Raw genomic sequence first — 23,248 nt, 5'->3', positions numbered from 1 at the left:
GGTGGCCTGGGGACGGGGAGGGCTGACCGTGAGGATGGAGGCTCCCTTGTCCTGGCTGGCGGGGGCCTGGGTTTCCTTTTCCCAGGGACCAAGCCATGTCTGTGCCCAGCCCTGCCCCAGCTTGGTCACACAGGCACACAGAGAATTCTTTATGCCTCTTTATTCTCAGTTTCATCAGCACTTTATAAAACCAGACCAGAGGCAGAGAGGCCCATCGAGAAGGCTCCCTTCCCCACCCCCAAGCTCAGCCAAGGTCTAATGGGTCAGCCTGCTCCCTGTGGAGGAGACTCTGAAGGTGGGGTTGGGGCAGGGGGAATTGGGAGCTGGGCCAGGCCTGCTGGGCCTCCCAATCCCCCTGCCAAAAGGGGAGCTGGGCCTGGAGAGGGAAAGGAAGTAGGACCAGTCCAGCACTCCTGAGTCCCCGGGGTTCTCCTTCTCCTGCTGACATTCTAGGGCTGGGACTCTGGCTGTCCCTGAATCACCCACCCCCATAGCCCCACCCACTTTCTACATCTGTTTCCCCACCCCCACCCTGTCCTCCCTAAATATATACAAATGTACAGGGGGTTCCACCCCTGCTAGGGTGGGCCCCTTCCTCCACCTCCCTCACTCCCTTCCTTCCTTCCCCTCCAGCCCTCCCTGGGCACCAGCCTGAGGGGTGGGGGGGTGGACAGGAAAGACCCTTGTGCAAAGCAGCTGGCGCCAGAGCTGGTGAGAGCCTGAACTGAATCCCCACCCTCCCAGTGAGGACTGCCCTCTTCCCTCTCCCCCTTCCCTCGGGCTGCCCCCAGGCCTTGTGTCCCAGGAGGGAGGAGACTGTTGGGGATCCTGGAAGGGTTCCCAGACCCCTGGGTCTTTTTAGACAGCACCGTCCTAGCAAGCAAAGTCTTCAAAGAGGCCTCCTCGGGGGCCAGGAGGGTGGTGGTGGTTGGGGAGCAGGCCGCTGGCTCCCCCACCTTCAGCACAGCCCCGGCTTGGGCATGGACTCTGCAAAGTGAAGAGGGAATGAGACATGGAGAATGCGAGCCAGACCCCTGGGCCCCGCACAGCCAGCCTTTCCTTGTGCCCTGGGGCAGGGGCTACAGCCGAGCTCTGACAGGCTAGGTCAGAAGTGGCAGAGGCCTTCAGTCCTAGGAGAGAGCCCTGGCTGCGCTCAGCAGAGCTCACCCTCACCTGCTCCTTCAGCTCCTGCAGCCCCAGGGTGGAGATGCCCCCGGTGGAGGTCCGCAGGGGGGTCTTGGGACGACGCCACACCCGCTTCAGTCGGTCCCAGGACACCTTGGGGTTCAGGGTGGGGGGACAGCAGTGGGCTCAGGAAACTTGGTAGAGGAGAAGGGCAGGCCTTACCGAGGCCCACTTTGTAGGACTTGCTGCCCAGCAAACCCCCAGGAAGACTCCCTAATCCTCCCCGCCCATCCCTTTCTCCTAACTCCTCAGCACCCTCATGCCTGCCTTCCAGCTGGTCAGGAGACCCTAGCCCAAAACCCCAAGCTTGGCTTCATGGCCAGGCCAGCTGCACCAGGAAACCTGTACTGCCCCCTTGCTTCTTCCACAGCCCCTCCTCCCACCCTCCATACCCCCTCTGGGGGGGGGTCCCTACCAGGCCCCCCATCTCTTGCCTCATAAATGTAGTCCAGGATCTCCAGTAGTGTGAGGATGCTGGCCCCAATGAAGAGGCCCATCTGTCCCCCGAGATCTCCTGAGGAGCATGAGAGCAGGTCAGAAGCACTGGCCAGGCCGATCCCCACCTCCATCCCGCCAGAACTGGGTCAGGGCGGCATCTCACCCAGAAGGGCTGACAGGCCATAGGCTGCTCGCTGCTCCATGGCCTCGGAGGTCAGGGCTTCAAAAAAGACATCAAGGACCAGGAAGTTCTCCCTGTGGAGACAGGAGACAGAGTGTCCCTGTGGGGCTGTCTTCCTGAGGAGGCGGCTGGCAGGGACATTCCAGGTCCAGCAGATCCTGATCCAAGGTCCCCTACCCCAAGAAGCCAGCGAGAACCACCCTCAGACTCCCAAAGGCTGTGAGGGGAGATTGTCCTAGATCCTTGTCTGCTTCATATTCTGAGGGTTAGCCAGGAGCCCGGGAGAGCAAAATAAAACTCCTGGGCCTGAAGGAGTCCCTCCTGCCTTCTGCTGTAAAGCAGCAAATACCATTCACTTCACATCCCCGCAATACCTCTCTGGAACTTTCACAGGCTCCCTATTGACCGGCAGTTCACCCCCAAACTCTTTTTCCAGACCTCCAAGACTGCCCATGATCTGTGCCTTCTTGGCCAGATTGCTTTCTTATCTGCTTGTCTCCAGACAGCCTTCCTGCCGCTCAGGCTCATCTCTATACGATCCCATACTTCTCTAGTCGGGAGGCCTCCCCCGTCTCCTCTCACACACCCCGTGTCCTCAGAGGCCAGGCCCATGCCTTTCCCAGCTTCATCATCTGCCCCGCCTGGTAATCTCAGGGGAGGCCTGACAGTCGGTACCACACATGGGTACACTGTGGCGGTACACACACTGTGGCAGGAGCTTTGTGGTGTAATCATCTCTGTCCCCACAGACAGACCGTGGCGCCTGGGCACCCACAGGATGCTCAGCATTTATAGATTGGCTGCAGGGGACCAGACCCAAGGCTCAATGAGTCCTCTTCTGCTGGCTGGCCACCTGGTCCCTCTCCCTTAGGGCAGCATTCCCTCAGTGTGCATTTAATGGCACCTGGGTTGCTGGGGGAGAAAGACACAGCAGTGGGTGGGAAAGCAACAGGTGGGTGCAACAAGAGAGAGAGAGAGAGAGAGGTACAGGCTGTTGAGGAGCTCAGAGGAAAGGCATTTGGATCAAGAAGAGCCTTCCTGGGTGGCTCAGTTGGTTAAGAGACTACCTTTAGCTCGGGTCCTGATCCTGGAGTCCTGAGACGGAGTCCCACATCAGGCTCCCAGCTCCATGGGGAGTCTGCTTCTCCCTCTGACTTCCCCTCTCATGGTCTCTCACTCTCTCTCTCAAATAAATAAATAAAATCTTTTTTTTTAAAAGCGGCGCGGGGGAGGGGCCTCCCTGGAGGTGCCTGGGTGGCTGAGTTGGTTTAAGGGCTGCCTTCGGCTCAGGTCATGAGCTCAGGGTCCAGCAATGGAGTCCCACGTCAGGCTCTGTGCTCAGCCTGGAGCTGGCTTCACCCTCTCCCTCTCCCCTTCCCTGTACTCATACACACTCTCTCTCAAATAAATAATAATCTTTATTTTAAAAAGAAGGGGACCTCCTTGGCAGTGGGGACACAGGATGTGACTTGGCGGATGGGTAGGGATTAATTAGAGGAAAAGGACTGTGAGAGGCATCCGCGCAGAAGCCTCCTTAGTAAGAAACACGCAGCCCACTCCTCGTGTGCACCACACTCCGGGCCTGTGCCTCCACCACGCACGCGCGCACGCATGCACAACACGCACGCGCACACATACCGGATGTAGGTCTCATTGCGGTTGTACTTCCTCGCCAGGTACCGGGCTGAGCCCCTGTTGGGGATCCTGACCATTGAGATTTCTTTCCCGTAGCGAGTCAGGTTGCAGGGAGTAGGGCAGAAACACGGGCCCTCGGAGCCCCCTCCCAAGGAGTCTGCAACACAGAGGCACCAGCTGCAGTGGGGGAGGGCACATGGCCCCAAGGCCCACTAGCTGCCGGGAGAAGGCACGTCCACAGGGAGGGCCTCTACGGGCCACCCTGGCACTGCCTAGGGAAGACTCTCTGGGGGCTCCTTCCTGGACCAGCTTCAGACTACCTAAGAAAGCAGGTGAAGGCAGAAACCCCCAGCACCTTCCTACAGGCTTATCCTTCTGTGTCCCAGCCCCCTGGGACCAAGAAGTCCTCATGACTCAGACGGAGGACACAGCCCATCCATCAGAGCTAATCAGTCACACGAGGGCTCAGACACACACGGGGCTTGGAGAGGATGCTGGATGAATGGAATTCTATGCCTGCTTTTACTTATGCTGACCGATGAGTGGATGGACAGATGGGCAGAAAGACAAATGCTGTGTTTAATATGCTGGATTTTCTTGGGGGCATCTTGGTGGTCCAGTCAGTTAGGCATCTGACTCTTGGTTTCAGCTCAGGTCATGATCTCATGGGTCTGGGTCTGTGCTCCGCAGGGAGTCTGCTTGACAATTCTTCGCCTCTGCCCCTCCCCCCACTTGTGTGCAGGAGCACACACACTGTCTCTCACGCTCTCTCTCCCTCAAATAAATAAATAAATCTGTCTGTCTTTCTTTCTTTTTTTTTTTTTTAAAGATTTTATTTATTTGACGGAGAGAGAGGAATCACAAGTAGGCAGAGAGGCAGGCAGAGATAGAGAAGGAAGGAAGCAGGCTTCCCGCGGAGCAGAGAGCCCGACGTGGGGCTCGATCCCAGGCCCCTGGGATCATGACCTGAGCCGAAGGCAGCAGCTTTAACCCACTGAGCCACCCAGGCGCCCCTGTCTTTCTTTTTTTAATATGCTGGATTTTCTGTTCCCCTCTTCAGATTCACTCTTCACTCTCCTCCACTTTTCTCTGTGCCCAGGAGGCAGGGCTCTCTGCCTGATGCATCCACTGGACTCCCTCATCTTCTGGCTTTGGGTTGGGTTGAACCAAGGGGAGAGATGCCTGCAGGGGCAGAGGGGAAGCGGGGGAAAGATGCCAGGGCTTCGTCTTCACCAGGCTGTGGGTCAGCTGAGGCCACTCCCCCCTCTTGTGGTCCTAGCTCCTGTCCTCTGGAACAGCCACAGATCTCTGGGCCCCAGCAGTGTTCCTCCCTTTTCCCCCCCTTAGGCCTGCACAAGTTGAGGCTGCCCGATGTTGCTAGTTCTGTGGAGTTTCACCATCACTGTGGTTCCCAAGTCCCTACTTCCACATCTGCCCCTTCGTTAACTGTCCTTCCGATGCCCCTCTGGCTGTGATGCGGTTGGGATACGGGACAGAGACAGTCTCCATGTGGTTCCACTGCCCTTCCACTCCCCACGGCCCCACCATCCGGAGGACTGCAATGCCCTCCTGACCACTTGCCCTGCTTCTGCTCTTACTCATGCCTTCCATTCTCCGCGGCTGATCAGCACCTTGCTAACTTCAGAGGGTGCTCTTGCCTTGCCTTGAGCCACTGTGGGCTTCCCAGAGTCCCCTCCCCTCTTGCTGCCTACTCATGTGTTCTCTGCCCTCCAGCAGTGCTGACCTTTCCGTGCCTCCCCAAGCACATTCTCTCCAGCTCTCTCTCTGGCCACAGATGTCTAGCACAGAACTGTCCCCAGGGCCTAGATCATGCCTCCGCTTTTCACCAGGCTGAGTTTTCCACACCCTTCAAGTCTCAGCTAATCAATCACTTCCTCCAAGGATCCTCCTGCCTTCCCAGGTGGAGCTACGTGCCCCACCCGGGGACCCTGTAGCACCCCTGAGTTTCCTGTCTGCAAGGACTAGCACCGGGCCATCGTGCTGGTCCACAGCCCTGCAGGCCGGGAAGCTCCATAAGGACAGCCTCTTGTTCCCACTCTCCCCTCCAGCACCAGACCAGCCTGGGAACGTCTGCAGAAGAGGGAATGGATGGACAGATGAGAGAATGAGAGAATCACAGCCCAAGTGAGACCTAGGGACCCATGCGGTTTGCCTTACCCACACTGATACTTAGCCATGCATCTCTCCTCAGACACAGAGAGAAGTCCTTTCGCTTCCCCAGAGAAGGTGAGCTCATTGGCTGAGCCACAACGGAAAGCCCAGCCCTTCACTCCCAGTCCTGGTTTTCTGCACCCCCTCACCCTGCTGCCTCCACTTACCCAAGTGTCCACACCTGCAAAGTCCTCAGAACCCCTAGAAGTACGGAATAAGGCTCAACCCTGGGAAGAACCATCCCGGGAGAGACTAGGAGGAGGGGAGCCAAGGCAGAGAGGAGAACAGTGGACAGAGATGAAGAGGAGGATGATGGAGAGGCAGGGGAAGGGAGAAGGCAGCACGGACCCAGTGTGTGGTCGGCACACTCGATGTAGATATTCGGCGGGCAGATGGTCTCATTGCCTGAAAGGAGAGAAGATTATTCCTGGAGTCTACGGTTCCACCCCCTCTCCCCCAGCACATTCCCAAATGTGGACACACACCTGTGTGCATGCACACAGAAACACGTGTGTCTGTACATCCCTGTACATGCATGAGCTTCTACGTGCCTGTGCATGTATGCCTAAAATGCAAACATATGCACACTTGCATGCACATGTATATACACACACATCTGTTTGCGTGTGTTCAAGCACACCCACACAGCCCTGTCCATAAACATATGTATTATGCATAGATACATATTAACACGGCCACAAGCACGCATGAGTGTATTCCCAGATACACATGTGAAAACACGTAAAATCCCAGACAGGGGCGCCTGGGGGGCACAGTCTGTTACAGACAAACTCTTGATTTCAGCTCAGCTCCTCATTTCAGGGTCATGAGATCAAGCCCCTGTGCAGCTCCAGGCTCGGCAGGAAGTCTGCTTCTCTCTCTCTCCCTCTGCCCCTCCTCCCCGCACTTTTTCTTTCAAATAAATAAATAGATCTTTTTTAAAAATCTCCAACATACATGCACACGCTCACAGGAGTACGGGCAGGCACGCATGCTGCGGTGCACGTGCTGGTGCACAGGAGCAGCATTCCACCCAGGGAGGTTCTGGAGCATGGCGGGGTGGCCCGGAGGGCTGGCGGGAGGAGTGGGTGCCCACCTGGCATGTGCACCATCCGGCAGTGGCAGCGCTGAAGCACGGCCTCCTTTTCACAGCGCAGCCGGCAGGCAGACACACTGTAGGCTGAGTAGCCCTGAAGCTCGGGCTCCCGGAGCCCATTCTCCGCCCGGCAGTTGCCCCAGGGCTGGGGCAGATAGGTCAGCTGCAGGGAGGGGGCGTGCACATAGGGTCATGCCTCAGAGTCCCACCTAGCCCTCCATTGCCCACAGCTCCAACAAAGTCCTTGGGGTGGGGGGGTTGCTGGTGGGCAGTGAGCTTTTGGAGAGCAGGGCCAGTGGGCTTCCCCACAGTGCCCAAAGACCCTGCCTGACGTCCAATTCAGGGCCCAACTGGAGGTGCTCACCCGCTGTTCCTGGCAGGACACAAAGGTCTGGAAGCCTGGGGACACACCGAAGCCCAACTGGTGGATGTAGGGGGGCTCCTCTTGGCTATGGATCTGCACCCGGATGCCAGCCTCGAATGATGTCTCATCTGCACAGTGGAGATGGGGACCTTTGGAAACCCATCCCAGCCAGAGGGCATCTCTCTGAGTGCCCCCAAAGTGGCCCCCGTCCATTTCCCTGCATACTTGTTTCTCTCCAGATGGGCAGGTATTCCTCCTGCTGGATGTCCAACATGATCTCCAGGCCACTGCCCATGCCCCCTGCCCGACTGGGCAGTGAATTCTGTGGATCAGCGTTGAAGGTATAACACTTCCCGTAGCGAGTATAGACCTGTGGGTGACAGAGAGGAGGAGAGGAGATGAATGGAGGGGCTAAGACAATTCCTGAAGCTCAAGGTTCCCTGTGCTGTGAAAGGGCCACTACACCTGCCTGGACACCACTGTCCAACAGCAACCATTCTGCAGCCCAGCCTCTTCCCCAAGTGCTATCTTTGCTAGTGACATCTTCTCTTAGATGATTAAGCAGCTTCTCCAGCGTAACCTATCAATAACAGAACTCTTGCTATCTTCCCAAACCCTGTGCCCTCCCCAATTAAAGGCCCCACCGTCTATCCCGTTTCTCAAATCAGAATCCCTGACACTTCCCTCTCCCTCACCCCTGCATTCCATCCAGCATGTACCCCAGGTGATTCTACTTCTGGAACCTATTTAGAATCCAACCACTTTCCTTCCGTCTTGTGCCCCACCCCCTTTCACCGCTGTCTCCCATCTGGCCCCGTGGTTAGCTTAGCTGTCTTAAAAGAGACTTAAAAGATTCTGCTTACGTGTCCCCTCTTCAGACCCATGCCCATATTACCACATACACTGTGTATTAAGTGACACCCTCCATTCATCAAGGTGTTCATCGGTTTGCTAAGTCCTTATCAAGACCTGAGATGATCTTGTGTATCTGTTTGTCTCCTTGTCCAGTGTCCATCTCTCCCTCCACTGAGGTTTATGCCGCACAGGAGCAATGAGCTTGTCTGGTGTCCCCAGCCCTGGCCCAGTGCCTAGCACAAGGGATGCTTAGAAGCAGCTACCGGCGCGCGCACCTAAGCTCCCTTTCCCCGTACGGAGAGTTCCCCAGCATGGACACCAGATGGCGCTGGCGCCCCGGAGATGGAAGCTGTGGCCCCGCCAGCCCTGACTACGATGGAGTGTTGGGGAGCCGCAGGGGCGAGGAGTGGGGGGGCGTGGTCAAAGGAGAGGCGAGGCAAGTTCCCCGCAGCCATGCTCGCCCCACAGAGACGAGCCCCTGGGTCAAACCCATCACAGGCAGCACCTTCCCTGGGGGCAAGGGGTCAGTGCACTCAATCACTCTCGCGCTCCCTCTCCCCTCTCCTTGGGAACATTTCGCACTGGTGAAAGCTGGGAGAAAAGGAAGGGCGGTGTTGGGAAAAGATATCCTAAATGCCTAGCTTCAGAGAGACGGTGTAGAAGAGAGAGGGGCTGGGTTGGGGGCAGCGGGAGGGAAGATCTCTGAGAACTGGGGGCCTGGGGCATCCTTGCTGGGGAGCAGGGTTAAGTGTCCCATGCCCCTTAGATTAATCAATTACCCCGTGGATGCTCTCCTCTCACACCCCTCTCACACTGTTCTTCTGTCACCCAAACACCCTGTCTCTTGGACCTCAAACAAAAATGGGTGCATAATAAGCACCGTGCAATTTACAAAACATGGCAGCGTCAACACCCACACCCACCCCATTTCAGGAACTCAGCAGCTCTAGTGTGGATAGGTGTAATTTTTTTTTTTTTTAAGATTTATTTATTTATTTATTTATTTGACAGACAGAGATCACAAGTAGGCAAGGCAGAGAGGCAGGCAGAGAGAGAGGAGGAAGCAGGCTCCCTGCTGAACAAAGATCCCGATGCAGGGCTCAATCCCAGGACCCTGAGATCGTGACCTGAGTCAAAGGCAGAGGCTTTAACCCACTGAGCCACCCAGGTGCCCTGGATAGGTGTAATTAACTTGTTGCTTATAGACCAGGAAAGGACTACTCAGAGAGATGATGTGACTTGCTCAAGGTCACACTAGCAGTCACCTAGTTGGTGGGAGAGGTGGAATTCATCTGGAGGCAGGACTTGAGCTGTTCCCAGAACCCACTGCTGGCAGCTGCCCTCCTGCCCAGCCAGGCCCCAGCTCCTTCTCAGCCCCGCCCAGCAGAAAAAAAGCAGGAGTGTGACTCCACACCCATCTGTCCCCCTTTCCCCTCCTCCTCCTTTCCTTGCACTCCACTCCTGTACACCTTCCTCACTCTGTTCTACAGATCGGCTGCCTCTCAGTTCCTCTTCTGTTCCGCCCCTCCTGCTCTGCCCCCTCACCTGATTCTGGGTTCCCTTCCTTGGCCTCGTCTGGATCAACCCTGTCCACTCTGCGCTGGGGCAGGAGGAGGCAGCACTCAAAGTCCCCGAGTATTTGCTGTGCCCAGGCATTAAAGCTAGAAGGCTTCACATGCTCTTTCCCATGGGATCCTCACAACCACCCCAGATCCCACAGCTGAAGAAATGCAGGCTCAGAGAGGTGGGCTGATTTACCAAAGGTCTCTGAGGTCTTTGAAAAGTTTGCTTTTCAAACTTTAATGTGTGCACAAAGCACCAGGGGACCTTGCTAAAATACAGATTCTGATTCATTAATGTGTGGGATTCCACATTTCTAACCACCTGCGGGTCCTTGGACCACACTTCAAGTAGAAAGGCCCTAAATGAACAGGTGAGAGTCCAGTAAGACTACTCTGCTTTAGAACTGCGCTCTGACCTGTCACTGGAGGGAGGAGAACCCAGAAACCCCATCTCAGGGTGCAAGATTCCTGGATTCTCAGTGGTGAGGAAAGACATATGGGGCAAATACATAAGTATAAGCCTCAAATCTCAAAGCACCACCCTCTTCCTATTTAAAGCCAAGAAGATGCTGGAATCCCTTGCCAAAGCAGCCAGTTGTGAGTGTGTGCTCTAGTTGAGAGGCTGAATACGGCATGGGCTTTGTGGGGGACAGGGTTAGTGAGCTGCCGCCTACCTCCACCTACCCCACCTGGGGAGCACTACCTCCACTCTCCCTGACAGCCAGGAACCATCATGGTCTCTCCACAGCTTGGCCCAACCCATGGGACTGTGGCCTGCCTGCGGGCGCTTACCATCTTCACTTGCAAAGAGCCCAGCACAACTTGTAGAAGGAGGCATGTGGTGGAGGGAAGGAGTGCCAGGTGAGCCCTTCCAAAGGCGCTATTGTGTTTTTTATTTATTTTCTCCTTTGAGCCTTCCAGAAAACACGCAATTGTTGCCTCCATTTAATGGTGAGGAAGCTCAGAAAAGGAAAATTACTTGGCTAAGAGCAGAGAGCAAGTAAATGACAACAGAGATTCAAACCCAGCTGAGCCCATCGCCAAAGCACCTAAGCAGAGTGAGTGCTTATAAACACCAGGCAGGTATTCTGGGAATCCGTGTTTCCGGCAGGCTCCTGACCCTGGGTGGGGCTGGGCAGCCTCCCTTCCTAATACCCCCAACATGTTCGCACAGACGCATGCTGCGTGACCCGGAGCCCAGCCCCGTGCAGGGCAGAGGTGACCAGGAAGGTTTGGACTACAATGACATTGTGGGGGCGGGGGGTTCCTGACCCCCACCCTGCCCCCACCCCGCCCTTGAGGTGGTGGTGCAGAGCAGCCATGGCCTAGGGAGGAAGAGCTCTGGGTCCAAAGGATATACACAGCAGGGAACAGACAGGCCGGATTGGCAGGGCCACCTGCACCGCCCAGGTCAGGCCTGACTGCTGGGCAGAGCAGAGCGTTGCCCCGGAGACGGTCCCCGGGCCAGGCAGGCAGCGGCAGGTGGAGTCGCCAGCCCCTAAGTGGCAGCACTCTGGCGGCGGCACAGCCCATGGCCTCTTCCATGGAGACGGCACGGCAGCTCTGCCTCGAGGTCCTCTAGGCTGGCCGCTGCTCTCTTCCCCATGGACTGGCCCAGGAGCAGGCTATGTGTACAGGAGAGTCCAGGGTCCAGCCACAGAGAGCGACAGGGGCTGGGCCACCATGTGCCTTTGTGTGCTGAGGGTCTGTCTCCAAAAGACCCACCCATCCCCATCTCAGACCCCCACCTCTTCCTTTGGTCTATCCTCCCCCCGTCTCGCTCTCTGCCTTAGCTTCCAGGTCCACCTTCTGGACCCAGGCTGAACAGCTTCCGGATAGGAATCTGTCTGTGCTCCGTGTGGACTCTTGAACTCCTCCGTGACCTTTTTCTGGCCAGCCCTCTGCCTGTCCCTCTCAGAGCACTTTACCCTTTCTTGGCCTGGGCTCTGGCCTGGGTTTGCCTCCCTAGTCTCTGTCCCCTGATCTTGGTGTGTATCTCAAGGCCTTTCTCTAGTCTCCTGGCCCGGCCGTCCTCAGCATCTGAGAAACGATGCATCTGGCCTCTGTCAGCTTGTCACCCTAGCCTGTCTTCCTCTCCCATTGGCCTGGCTGCCCCCCACCCCCATCCTCTCTGTCCCCTTGACCTCTGCATCTGCATCCTCTTTATCCTTAGCCTGAATCCAGTCTCTGTCTCTTGTCTTCCTACTAGACTTTTCCTGGGCCTGATACTGCCCCTGTCAAGCCAGGAACCCCTGCCCAGGTGTGTTTCCCTCCTTCTCTCTGCCCTCTCCTCCAGGTCTGCCCCAGACAACGTCGGAGCTTGGGAGAAAGCCATCCAGAGCTCCCCACTCTGAGCAGTGGCTCCTCTCAGCCCCTCGGGGTCCATCTATCCGCAGCCCATTTCCCCAGAAAGCTCTCCTTGGCTGGCTGGCTTGCACGTGCCCCCCCCCACCCTCCCCATTCCTCATCCTCCCTGCAGCCACGGAGCCCACTGGAGCCCACGGGGTTAACAGGCAATTAGCAGGGCCAGGGCTCAGAGCTGTGGGGGAGATAAGAAGCAGCCCAGAGCAGCCTAGAGCAGCCGAGACAGGGCTAATCCTGGAGCTAATCTGCGGCCTGGACTTTTATCTCCACTGCCTTCTGGGTGCTCTGCCTCTGCTGAAGGCCCTGGCATCTCGCCCCTGACTTTTCCACAGTAGCTTCATCCCCCCACATTCCATTAGCCCTCCCCTGATGTGGTCCAGCCCCAGGCTTTTCGCAGCCCCCTGGAATGAACTCCCCTTAACCCTACGGGACTCTGGAGTCCACAGGAGGCAGTGCCTCTTCTCTGGTCCTGGACGAAGGTGACTAGCACAGCAGGTTGAACAACTCCTGAACAACCCCCGTGTTCAAGTTCAAAGCCTCCTGCTTCTCTATCCTCATGGGGTAGGAAGAAAACACCAACTCAAGACGCGTGGAGTGTCTATACTGGGCCTATAAAGGCCAAAACAGAAGCCTAGTCCAAGGGCACAGAGGAAGACAGGGCAAATTCAGAGCCAGAGTCCAGTCCCTCTCCCCCAACACTCTTCTCTGACCCCCCCAGGGAGTCAGTAGGCCCTCGTGCCAGCCTCAGCAGCCTGCCACAGACAGCCTGTGTAACCTCGACTAGTAAAGTGATTGGCCTCTCTGGACCCATCTGTCAAGTGGGACTAGAAATTCTTTTTTTGGCGGCGGCGGGGGGGGGGGGGGGGCGACTAGAAATTCTTGCCTGAGGCCTCAGCAACAGCAAGAATGGTGTGGTCGAGACCAATAACCCGGGGCCGAGATAAACCACTGGAGGTGGTACTGGCGATGGACGCATATAACATAGCTTCTTAGCTTGGGGAAAGGAGCTCAGATTTTCAAGTCCCACAGAACAGGGTTCAAATCCTGGCTCTGCCACCAGCCTCAGACAAACCCTCTTGGGTAGCGGGTGCATGATTTAATCTCCCTGAGCCTAGGGTTGCTCATCTGTTAAAGGGAAGTGGTAATTTCTCCTCCTAAAGTTAGTCGTGAGGATGAGAGATAAGTTCAGAATGATGCGTGGTGGGGTGTTCAAGGAAGGCAACGGGCGGTGGCGTGGGGTGGAGATTTGTGAATGGAGCTTCTTGCCAAATGGTGCAGCTTTTCTCTCTCTCTTTCTTTCTAATATTGACGTATACTTGACATTGGTGCAGCATTTTGATCTTGGATTCCCAGTGGTCCCATTCTTAGGGCACCCTGCGCCTTGGTAAAGGCTCTCTCAGCAATCTGTCAGAGCAGGACACCCCCCCCTCCCCCAGTGCTGAGATATGGCTCCCCTACGAGCTGGGAAGCTGCACTCAGGTCAACAGGTCTGTTGTTCACCCTGGTTCACATCTGGGCCGCGCCTTCACTGTCTGTGGCCTTCGGGTTCAGTCATTTAACCTCTCTGATCCTCCATTTCTCACCTGTAAAATGGGAATAATAATAGGCACCCTTCAGAGGTGTCCCAAGGAAAGAGATAATCTACATAAATAATAGCAATGGCTAACATTTATTTAGGGCTTACTCTATGCCAAGCATGGCCCTTATATAAATTAGCTCCTTACTCCCCACAGAAACCATCTACAGAGGTCACTTATCCCCATTTTATAGACAAGATAATAGAGGCCCAAAGAGGGTAAGGGACCTGGCAGGGTCCCCTCCCACAGCTCAGCAGGTGCCAGGCCATCTGGAGCCCGAGGCTGCACTCCTACTCATGTGTGATGATACACACCTATGTGCTCTGGACATGGCAGGTGTTCACACAACATCCACGTGTCCAGCACTATTGCCTGAGCCTGGGCACTGTGTCGCACCATGCGTGGCGCTGGGGATGGTTCAGAGAACCAAACAGACGGTCTCCGCCCTGAGGGCCTTTGCTGTCTGAATGCAGAGGGATTCATTTATTCAAAACGTGTTTATTGAGCCGCCTACACTAAGAGGCAGGTGAACAGCGGTGGGGAACAAGACAGACCGGACAACCGCAGGGATAGGCAGATCATTACTAGCTGTGATTATTGCTGTGATGGGGCGAGGTGGGGGGGCGCGGAGGGGACCAGCACAAGTCCTCTGACAGTAGGACAAGAGCTGGAGTTAAGTTGGAGAGGCAATCTTCTCGGAGCAAGCCCACCCACCCCCACATGAAGGGCTTCAGATCGTGCCACACGGCAGAGATGAGGAGAACGACACCCCCCACACCTTCCCACCCCGCCAAGGAGGCCTAGCCGCCTCCCCTAGCACACCCCCACAGCCACCCCGGGGCTTTGCCCAGCGACTTCCTCCCCAAGGTTGCTGCGCTCCCGCTCCCAGCCCGGGAGGAAATCCGGGCAGTGTTTGTTCAAATGTAAATGTGTGAGCGGTGGTGGAAGAGAAGTAGCGGACGGCCTAGGCCGCGTGACTCCCGGCTGAGGTCGGGCCAGGAGCGGGGAGAGCTTGGGGGCCCGCAGCAGAATGCGAGGATTCCAGGCGCGCGTCGCGTTTCCACGGGAGAGGAGAGCGCGCGGCCTCCAGCACGCAGGTAAATAGGCAAACCTGCTCCCAAGTAGCGACCACTTAGGCCTTAAACCCCAGAAAGTCATTTTCCCAGACGGGAATGTTTTTAATTTGTAACGAAGCCCTTCCCTGACATTGCCGCCCCTCGATGCAAAGTTATTCGTTAGAGTTGTGTTGACACAGTGGAGCGAGCACACACCCACCGCCGGGCGGGAGTTCCCGGGCCAAGACCCAGGCGGTGGCGGGGGCGGCGGTGGGTTGGTAGGTGTGCGCCCCCCCCCCCCAGCACACGCTCCCAGGCAGCCCGGCCCGGCCCACCCGCACCCGGGGGACCGCACCCAGCGCCGCGCGCTCCCTGCTGCTCCCTCCTCCCTCCCGCGGGGCAGGCATCCATCACCGCGCCCGAGCGCCCTCCCTCCCGTCTCCTCCGGGCGCCTCGGCTCTCCTCCCTGGGTTTGCCTCATTTGCATTCCCCCGGCTCCCGGCTCCTCGGCAAAGTGACCTCCGCACACAGCAGCGCCAGAGGCTTCCACCGCGGAGGGAGACACTGCCTCCCGCCGCCCACCGCGCCCGGGGAGGGCCGAGGGGGCGCGAGCCCGGACGGCGGGGCGGGGGCCCGAAGAGGCGGCTCTGCGGGGGCAGCTGGCGGGCTCGGGAGCAGCGGTAGAGGCCCTGGGCTCGAGGGGCGCCCACTGAAGCTGATGGGATATGAACCTGCGACCTCAGATCCTACGCGGGGCGGGAGTGGGACGTGGAGGTCAGCACCAGGCTCGCGGAGCTGTGCCCCAGAAGGGGAACCCCTGTTTGGAACCTGGGGCTCCCCAACACCCCGTGCCCTCCGCCCCCGCACCGCCCCCGGAGAGGGGCCAGCCCTAATGGGCAGTCGCCCAGTGGTCTCCAGTCCCCCTAGGGGCCTGACCAACCCCTGCCCCGGTCCCCTGGCCCGCCGAGCCGCCTCCCCTCCCCCCACTTGGTATTTACACCTTTCACACATTTGTAAGCTATTATCCTGTCCACGCTTAGTCACCGCTGAGCCAAGCGCCACGGATTTAGCTCCTTTAATCTTTCCTCCTAAATCAATCCTCCATTTCCCCTTAATCATCCCGTGGCTCCTCTCTGAACTCTCTCGCTGCTGCCTCGCCTGCTGCAGCCGATGCCTGACTCTGGAACTGCTCCCCCTCCAATACCAAACGGGTGTCCCAAGGGCATGGTGAACATTTGGGGGGTAGGTTGGCTTTCCGGCGCTGCCGGCCCCCTGCTTGGGAGCCAGGAGAAGAAGTGCAGACACTCCTCCTCCACCCCCTACCCTCTTTCTGGAAACACAGCACTCTGAACCTTCTTGTCTCCACCCTCCGGGTCTCTGTTCTCCTCCCGCCTTCCCACCCCCATTCCTCTGGATGGCTCCAAGACCCTAACCCTCAGGTCTCCTGTCCACGGCTCTGGCCGTCCCTACCCCCTCTGGCAGCTGCTATAAGGAGGAAGCACTGCCGAGACAGCCTGGAAGGCCGGGGAAACACTAACTCACCAGCCCCAGGAAGCCTCATCCCCTCCTCCAGGGTGCCTGTCCATCTTTTCCCGGCCACCCTCTCTCCACCCCGCATTTTCTCCTGTCCAGGGGGACCCACTGACTCAGGGGCCTCAGCCCGAGCAGTCTCGAAGCTCTCCATCCCTAGTGCTCTCTGGGATGCTCCTGCCTCCCCGCCTCCCATCCCACATCCTTTCTGCCCCCACAAGCCCGCCCTGCGGAGGCAGCCCGGCTGCCAGCCACAAGAGGGAGCAGGTCCGGGGAAGCAGAAGGGTAGGGGTGGGGGTCTAGGAAGGAGCACGGGTAGGGGAGAAAGAGGGAGGACAGGAGGGCGATACAGGGGCCATTTCTTCAAATGCTAATCAGCATCTTCCGGCAGTGCCACAAGAAGCTGAGCTGATAATGAGCCCAGCTCGGGGCTGATTCCTGATTAATGAAGAGGCCACAGGGCTGCTGAGTGGGGCTGGGTGGAGCACATCCCTCATGGCCCTCCCCGCTGCCCTTGCAGACCAGTCCTCTGTAGCAGTAACAGCCCCTGCCCTTGGATGCTCGGCCACACCACTCAGATCTCCGGGTCACCCACTCCACGGGCCAACGGGAAGCGGCAGGGCTGAGAGCGCCCTCTCCAGGAGGGTCTGAGGGTGACAGCCGGCACCGGGCAGGAGGTGGGGAGAGCATACTGGGTTCTGAAATTCAGGAGCTGTAGGTAGCCCTTGGAGTATTTTTTAAATCAGGAACATTTTTATTAAAATTATCAAGACTTGGGCTTCCCTGGATGCCCCCCCAACACACACACACACATCCCTGGGCATCCATCCCTGACCGAGGGCTCTGGTTAGCTGGGGCTGAGGAGCAGCTGCTCCCCTCAGGGATAAGTGATCTTCAGTTTTGTTCAGGTCTCACCATACCTGCTGTGTGCCCTCCACGACCTGACCTGCCTGGCTCCCCGAAGGCAGGACCAACCCTGAACTAGATGTTGAACTAAATGTTCTCAACATTCATGCCTCAGGGGAGTACGGGGCCTGAGGGAACAGAGAGCTGGACAGAGGGTGAGGATAAGAGGTCAGCTTGCCTGCCCGGACCAACCCCAACGGGAAGCCCATCCCTTCTTGAGTCAAGGGGATGAGGGGCAGACCTCAGCCCTTTGGGGCCAGGAACAAAGGTTTGGAGTTGGCATGTTCTTGGGGGTAGCCCTCCCACAACCAAGGAGGCAGGACAGAGATGATCAGTATTGTTCTGACCACGCCAGGGACAGGGACAGGCTCAGGAGGCAGCTGGGATGGGTGGCAGGGGACTGCCGAGGATCTGGGGGCGGGCTGGGAGTGCTAGAGGGCCTCCCTGCTTGCTTCTCCCTCTGTCTCAGCTGTCCTGGCTGGCAGCTGGGTGGGGCTGGGAGCGAAGGGAGGAGGGCAGGGAGGGGGACTGCCCAGCTGGAAGAGGCCTTGTCTAATTGTGCCTGATTAGTAGAGAGGAAGAGAACAGGGCGAGTGATTAATAGTCACGGCAGTCACCAGCGAGTGGGGAGGGAGGGCTGGGAGGGGGAGGGAAGTCTGGGAACCAAGAGGGGATGGAAGCCCACTGGTCCCTGGTCATCTGCCCACCCAGGGACTGCCTGGACCCCTGACAACCCTGCAGAGAGGGGCCAGATTCTACCTCTGCCTCCTCAAGGATTCTCCATGTCCCCCATGCTTCCATTTTCCAGACACTAGAATGGAAGAGAAAAGACCAAGGTCATGTCCCACACCTGGGAAGAAAGGTCTGTCTGCTCATGTGGTGTTTCCAGAAACCCCGATGTCCCCAGACACAGACCCTAACCTCAGCCCGGATCGGAGATGGTGGCACTTCCAACCAGAGCCCACAGCCACCGCCTTCCATCCTTGGACCCCAGCTGGAAGTCCTAGCCCTGCCCATTGAGGTAGTCTGAGCCTCATTCCTTGGACCATCGAGAACTATGCTGTCCCATACGCTTGGCCCTAGCCACATGCGATTGTTTGAACTGACCATTCCTTTTCCCTATCACACTGATCCCCTGTCAGATGCCCCGCAGCCAGTGTGGCCCGTGACTACCCTGCTGGACAGTGCAGATATAGACCCCCTCCACCATGCCCGATATGTCCGGTGGGAGAGCACTGATCTGGAGAGTGTGTGTGCACACACGTGTGTGCACATGCAGGAATATTTGGGAGGGCTGGGCCACAGGGCAATGCTGGCAAGGCTGCAGTAGTGTGGGGGGGGGTCAAATTTTTTAGGTCCTACTATTGTATTTATTGAATATAGAAACTGTAGCTCATGGAGGCTTTTTGAGTTCTCCAAGGCCACACTGCTTCAAGGGGAGAGCCGAAGTTCGAATCCAGCCAGTCTGGCTTGGGAAACCGCACACTTGACTGCCCCAACACACTCCCCAGCGGAGAGGCGATGCTGAATTTTAGAGCCACCCTTGCATTTTACAGCTAAAGAAATGAAGCCTAGGGAGAAAGAGTGATTTCTGCCTTCTAGTAAGTGGGCAGGCTGAGAGCAAGCCGCAATGGGGAAAGTATGGATAGGGCTTGGAGCACCAGGGTGGGGGGGAGCAGATGGTGGTGGGAATTGGGAGGAAGGGAGAGAACATATAGGTGGTGAGAGCAGGAGGCTAGGTGGGTGTGGGTGGGTGGGGATGAGACTGAGTAAGGAGGGGGAGGGGAGGAGGAGAAGGGACGGGGTGAACTAGGTGGAGGGGAGCATGGGTGAAGCCTAGAGCTTCTCCCCGCTGTCTGCTCTTCTCTCCAGACCTCCCAGACCTGCCTCATGCCTTGAACCTTTCTAGTCCTCTTCAGCCCAGAGTGCCCCCCTCCCCCACCTCTCTGAACTCAGGCTCTTACTCTTCATGTCCCTCTTTTGGCAATTAATCCTGGCACCTCATGCACCGCCTGCATGGCTGGGTAACTCTTGCATGGTTGGTTAAGCTTCTGAGCATCCCTATCTCTGCTCCATCTGGAGAGTGTAGGCTGCTTGAGGACAGGGACTGGGGCCAGGGCTTCCCTTCTTTGCTCTCCCCCCATGCCACCTAGCAGGCACGGAGTGGGCACGCAGTGCTCCATGTTGACTGGGTGAGTGACTGGAAGTCAGTGAGGGGGTACCAGGGAGCGTGGGGGTGAAAGCAATTGCAGTGGTAAGAGAAGCCGGGAGCAGTAGCTTAGGGGACTGGGGGAGGGCACGTTACCCGGAGTAAAAATAGGCTGGAAAATGTGACATTTATTAACTTGGATTCCGGAGGAAAGGTCACAGCAGAGTGGGGAGTGGGAAGGAGGAAACAGGGAAAGCAACAGAAAACACGTTGCAGCCCCTTACCCAAAGCCTGTCACTGTCACTGACCATCTCGCTACCCGTGCTCTGGGCAGGATCCTCAACACCTGGTCCCCATACCCATCTCCCTACCATTGATCCCCAGTATGAGCTCCATGTTCTCACCACAGGGTCTGTTGTGGACCTCCTGTCCTCTGTAGAGATCCTATGTCTTCCTCTCTTACCCCTTTTCCCATCTTGCCCCACAATACATCCCCATCTCGCCCGTGGCCAGGGGTCATGGCTGGCCATCCCAGCCAATAATCCCAGACCCCATTGTATTTGCAGCAGACTCAACTCCAGAAGGCCAGGTCCAAGGGAGAGTTACACTCAGCAAATGGGGGATGGGATGTGGGTAGAAGGGTATGGGGTCTAGACTGGGTGGGGGACACAGAAAGCAGGATTAAAAGGGGAATTGCTGTCCCCCAGTGCTTGCTTTGTCCCTCTGCCCCTCTAGGATATGCTGCAACCCCTAAGCTGAGACCCACAAACTTCTCCCACCCTCCTCACCCTCCTGTCTGCAGTCCAGCATATGAAAAGGCCTGTGGGGACGTCCATCCTTCTCATCCGCCCACCTCTGGATTCCCAGAGACCCTGTTCCCATAACCAGGAACCTCTCCCTTTCCTAGAGCGGGGCAGGAAATCCCTGCTTCCCTTACCTTACTTCCCTCTTCCCCGTCTCTCCCTCCTCTCTTCTCCCCTCCTTCCCACTAAGGTTTCCACAGGACACACTTCCCCTTTCCTTTCTATCCCCAACCGGGGCCTAAGATGCAACCTCCTGCTTAGGGACACAAAGATCCCATTGATTTCTGCCCCCATAGCACCTGCTGAGACTGGGCTCTGCCTGCCCCCCCCAACTCTGAGGGGTGAGGATGTCAGTCAGAGGGGCCCCAGGGACCCCAAAGGCCACATGCACACTCTCAACACCTCACCTCCTCCTTGGGGACTCCTGCAGTCCTGGGCTTAGGGGTAGTGATTTTTTTTTTTCCCTAGAAGAGGGGCATGTATCCGCACAAAAGCCCAGGCCCCTCCACCCCGACCCAGCAGTGTCCCTCCTTTCTGTCGCTTCTTCCATTTCTACCCAGCTCTCCCCACATCCCATGGCAGGATCACCCAGAGGCTGAGGAATGGGTGGCGGTGCAAGGAGCCTTAGGAGGCCTACTAGGGGCATGTTTCCCGCTGATGCTGAGGTGGTGAGTGAATGGGAACCTGGGCAGGGGGCTGCTGGGGAGGAGGAAGGTGAGCCCCCCACTCCGGCTCCCATCTGTGGGGCGGGCCACTAGAGGCCGGCTGGAGTGGGTACCGTGTTGCTGCCATGTATATGTACACAATGCTGGGAGCCAACGGGGGACTGGGGACAGGCAGCACAAGCACCAGGGATGAGGGATACCCCCGTGATCCTGGGCGAATGGAGCACGGGTGGACAGACACACAGACAGCACGTGAGACACACCCCCAATGCTCACAGCTGACTATGGGAGGGCAGCCCGAGTGGACACTTCAATGCCAGTGAGTGTGTGTCTGTGTTCACACCCATGTGAGATGGCACCAGCAGTCCCCACACGGGGAGCAGGGATTGAGATAGATGAGGGGTGGGGGGGGCATCAGGAGGGGGATGGCATCCACTGTGTGGTCCCGTCCTCAGCTAAGTGAGCACTGAGATGGGGGCACGGAGATGAGCTCTCGGTGTGTGGGTGTGCAGGTGTGCACGTGAGTGTCGTGACACGGACCCTGAGTACAAGACAGGCAGTGCAGGAAACTGTCCCCAGCAGCAGGGCTGTGTGTGTGTGTGTGTGTGTGTGTGTGTGTGTGCGTGTGTGTGCGCGCGCGCGCGCGTGCTGGGTTGCAGCGAGGGTGAACCAGGCACACAAGAGTGAATGAGTGATTCTCAGTGTAAGAGCCAGAGCCGGGCAAGGGAACAGCAAGACCCAGGAAACGGAGGGAGGGAAAGCGGGAGAAGCTGGAGGGGCAGCATGAAAGAGGGATGTGTGAGAGAGTCTGTGAAAGGGGGTGTGTATGAGAGACACAGAGACCGAGAAGAGACACTGGTACCCAGTGTACGGGAAGATCAAGATCTTTGCTTCTAGCCTGCCGGTCGGGCCAGCTCCCCAGGAGGCAGTCCTGAGTCCCTCTCTTGCTGGAGCCCCCCAGACACCCTCTACCCATCACCCTCGTCCAGTGGGGAGAAGAATCCAGTAGCCACAGAAGCAAAAGGGAACAACAGACAAGTGGGGGTCAGTTGCTCCAGCTTCGGCACAGGGCATCCCTCGCCTGCAAGCTGCCTGGTTTCCGGGCTCCTGGGCCCACTCCAGGCACCACCCCGCCCCCCCACCCCCGGCCCCCAGACCTGGGCACTGCAGCAGCAGCAGAGTGGAGGAGAGCAGCAGCAGCAGCACCCGGGTAAGCCCAGAGGAGCGTCCCCTGCTTCGTGGCCCGGGAAGCCAGAGGGAAACACCGGGCTTGGGGAAGACACGAGGCCAGCTGCTGATGGTGGAAGGAAGGGAAGCCCCAGTGAGGATACCCCAGGGCCCTCCCTGCCCCCCACCCCTGCTCCCTGCCAGCCTCTGGCCACCCCAGGCCAGGCGGCCCGCCAGCAGGACTTACCACGGAGAAGTTGCTGGCGGAACAGTGATGCCCACTGAAGTTGCAGCTCTTGAGCATGTCTGCAAGCTGGTGGCCGGTGCGGTTGAGGATGTCTACCATGTCGGGCTCCGGGTAGCGCAGGCCGGCAGCACGGTGCCCATCCCGGTCCTTGGGGGGCAGCCCCGTCAGGTTGGCCAGGTGGAAGATGTCGGCATCGCTGAGGGCCGAGTGCCGGAAGCGGTTGATGTTACAGAGGGTGACGGCGGGGAAGCCCGCTGTTGGGGCTGGCGCGGCGGGATCCATGGCCACCAGGTGAGGCCGGGTTAGGTAGCCCCGCGCCAGGCCGGCAGCCTGGTACAGGAAAGCGGCCAGTGAGGTGAGTAGGGCCAGTGCCCACAGGCTTCTGCGTAGTCCGTGGGGGCCTGGGCCACAGGCCCGGCCCAGCCCGTGCAGAGTGCTGGTGCTGGCAAAGGTGGCCAGGTCCCGGGGGGCTGCTGTCCCCTGTGCTGCCCCCAGGAGGCTTTGCTCATCCCCTGCCTCCTTCTCCTTGGGTTTCGCATCTTCCTCTGCGAATTTGATTTTGCACACAATCTCGATCGGCATCTGTCCCCGGCTGCTGGGACTGGCCGGAGCCTCCCTGCCCCTGTCCCTCCCTGGCTGGCAGCCCCCGGTGCCCTCCGGAGTGGCGGTGGTGGCAGCGGCTGCTCTTCTAAACTCAGGGCAAGCGGGAGGAGGACAGGGACAGGGTGGGGGCCTGAGGTGGGGGAGTCACTCCCACTCCCAGCAGCTCCGCAGCCCTGGTGCTGCCTGTGCTGCTGCTGCCTCTGCCGCTGCTTGTCTCTCTCCTCGATCGTCTCCTTGTGGCTTCCCTTATCAGCACCAGCACAGCTGTCAGCCCCTGCGTGTGTCCCTGCGAGCGAGCGAGCGAGCGAGGGAGTGAGCGCTGCTCCGCCACGCCGCGCAGCCCCAGCCGCTCCGCTCAGCATGTGCTCCGGAGCCCACCCCATGCTTAATAATTCAGGACATGTCAACAGCGTATCACCGGCGCCACTGGCTGCAGGAGCCAGGCCAGGGGCGGGGGGCAGCCCCCACCACTGGCCCAGGACAAGGATCACCAGCCCCTGCCCTAGATCTCATTGGGCTGCCCCCCAAACTCTCGCTACAGCCTAGGCACTCATGGGGTCCCCAGACAGCCCCACTGCCAGGCGACCCAGGGAAGGCATCTGCACCCAGAGTCCTCCCTCATTCTGCCACTTCTCTCGGGACCACGCCCCCGGGGAAGGGTCAGCCAACTCCATCCCCCACTTCCCTGACTCCT

At 58.2% G+C, this 23,248-nt stretch overlaps 1 protein-coding gene across 2 annotated transcripts; it reads right to left on the bottom strand.

The window, feature by feature from the left end:
* Nucleotides 1-145: 145 nt before the first annotated feature.
* ASIC4 (acid sensing ion channel subunit family member 4) lies at nt 146-22,597 on the bottom strand. Of its 2 annotated transcripts, XM_044240854.1 has the most exons (10): nt 21,952-22,597; nt 7,297-7,441; nt 7,072-7,199; nt 6,708-6,870; nt 5,960-6,016; nt 3,443-3,596; nt 1,787-1,878; nt 1,620-1,699; nt 1,174-1,278; nt 146-987 (listed from the first exon to the last, which is right to left on the bottom strand). In XM_044240854.1, exons 1-10 carry the CDS (start codon nt 22,531-22,533, stop codon nt 874-876), a joined length of 1,620 nt encoding a protein of 539 aa, XP_044096789.1. In that variant the 5' UTR covers nt 22,534-22,597; the 3' UTR covers nt 146-873. The 2 variants fall into 2 exon arrangements, with proteins under 2 accessions (XP_044096789.1, XP_044096790.1); XM_044240855.1 differs by lacking the exon at nt 5,960-6,016.
* Nucleotides 22,598-23,248: the final 651 nt, after the last annotated feature.

The sequence above is a fragment of the Neovison vison genome, chromosome 3, assembly GCF_020171115.1.
Source record: "Neovison vison isolate M4711 chromosome 3, ASM_NN_V1, whole genome shotgun sequence".
Classification (NCBI taxonomy): domain Eukaryota; kingdom Metazoa; phylum Chordata; class Mammalia; order Carnivora; family Mustelidae; genus Neogale; species Neogale vison.
This window is presented reverse-complemented; position numbering and strand designations above follow the sequence as displayed.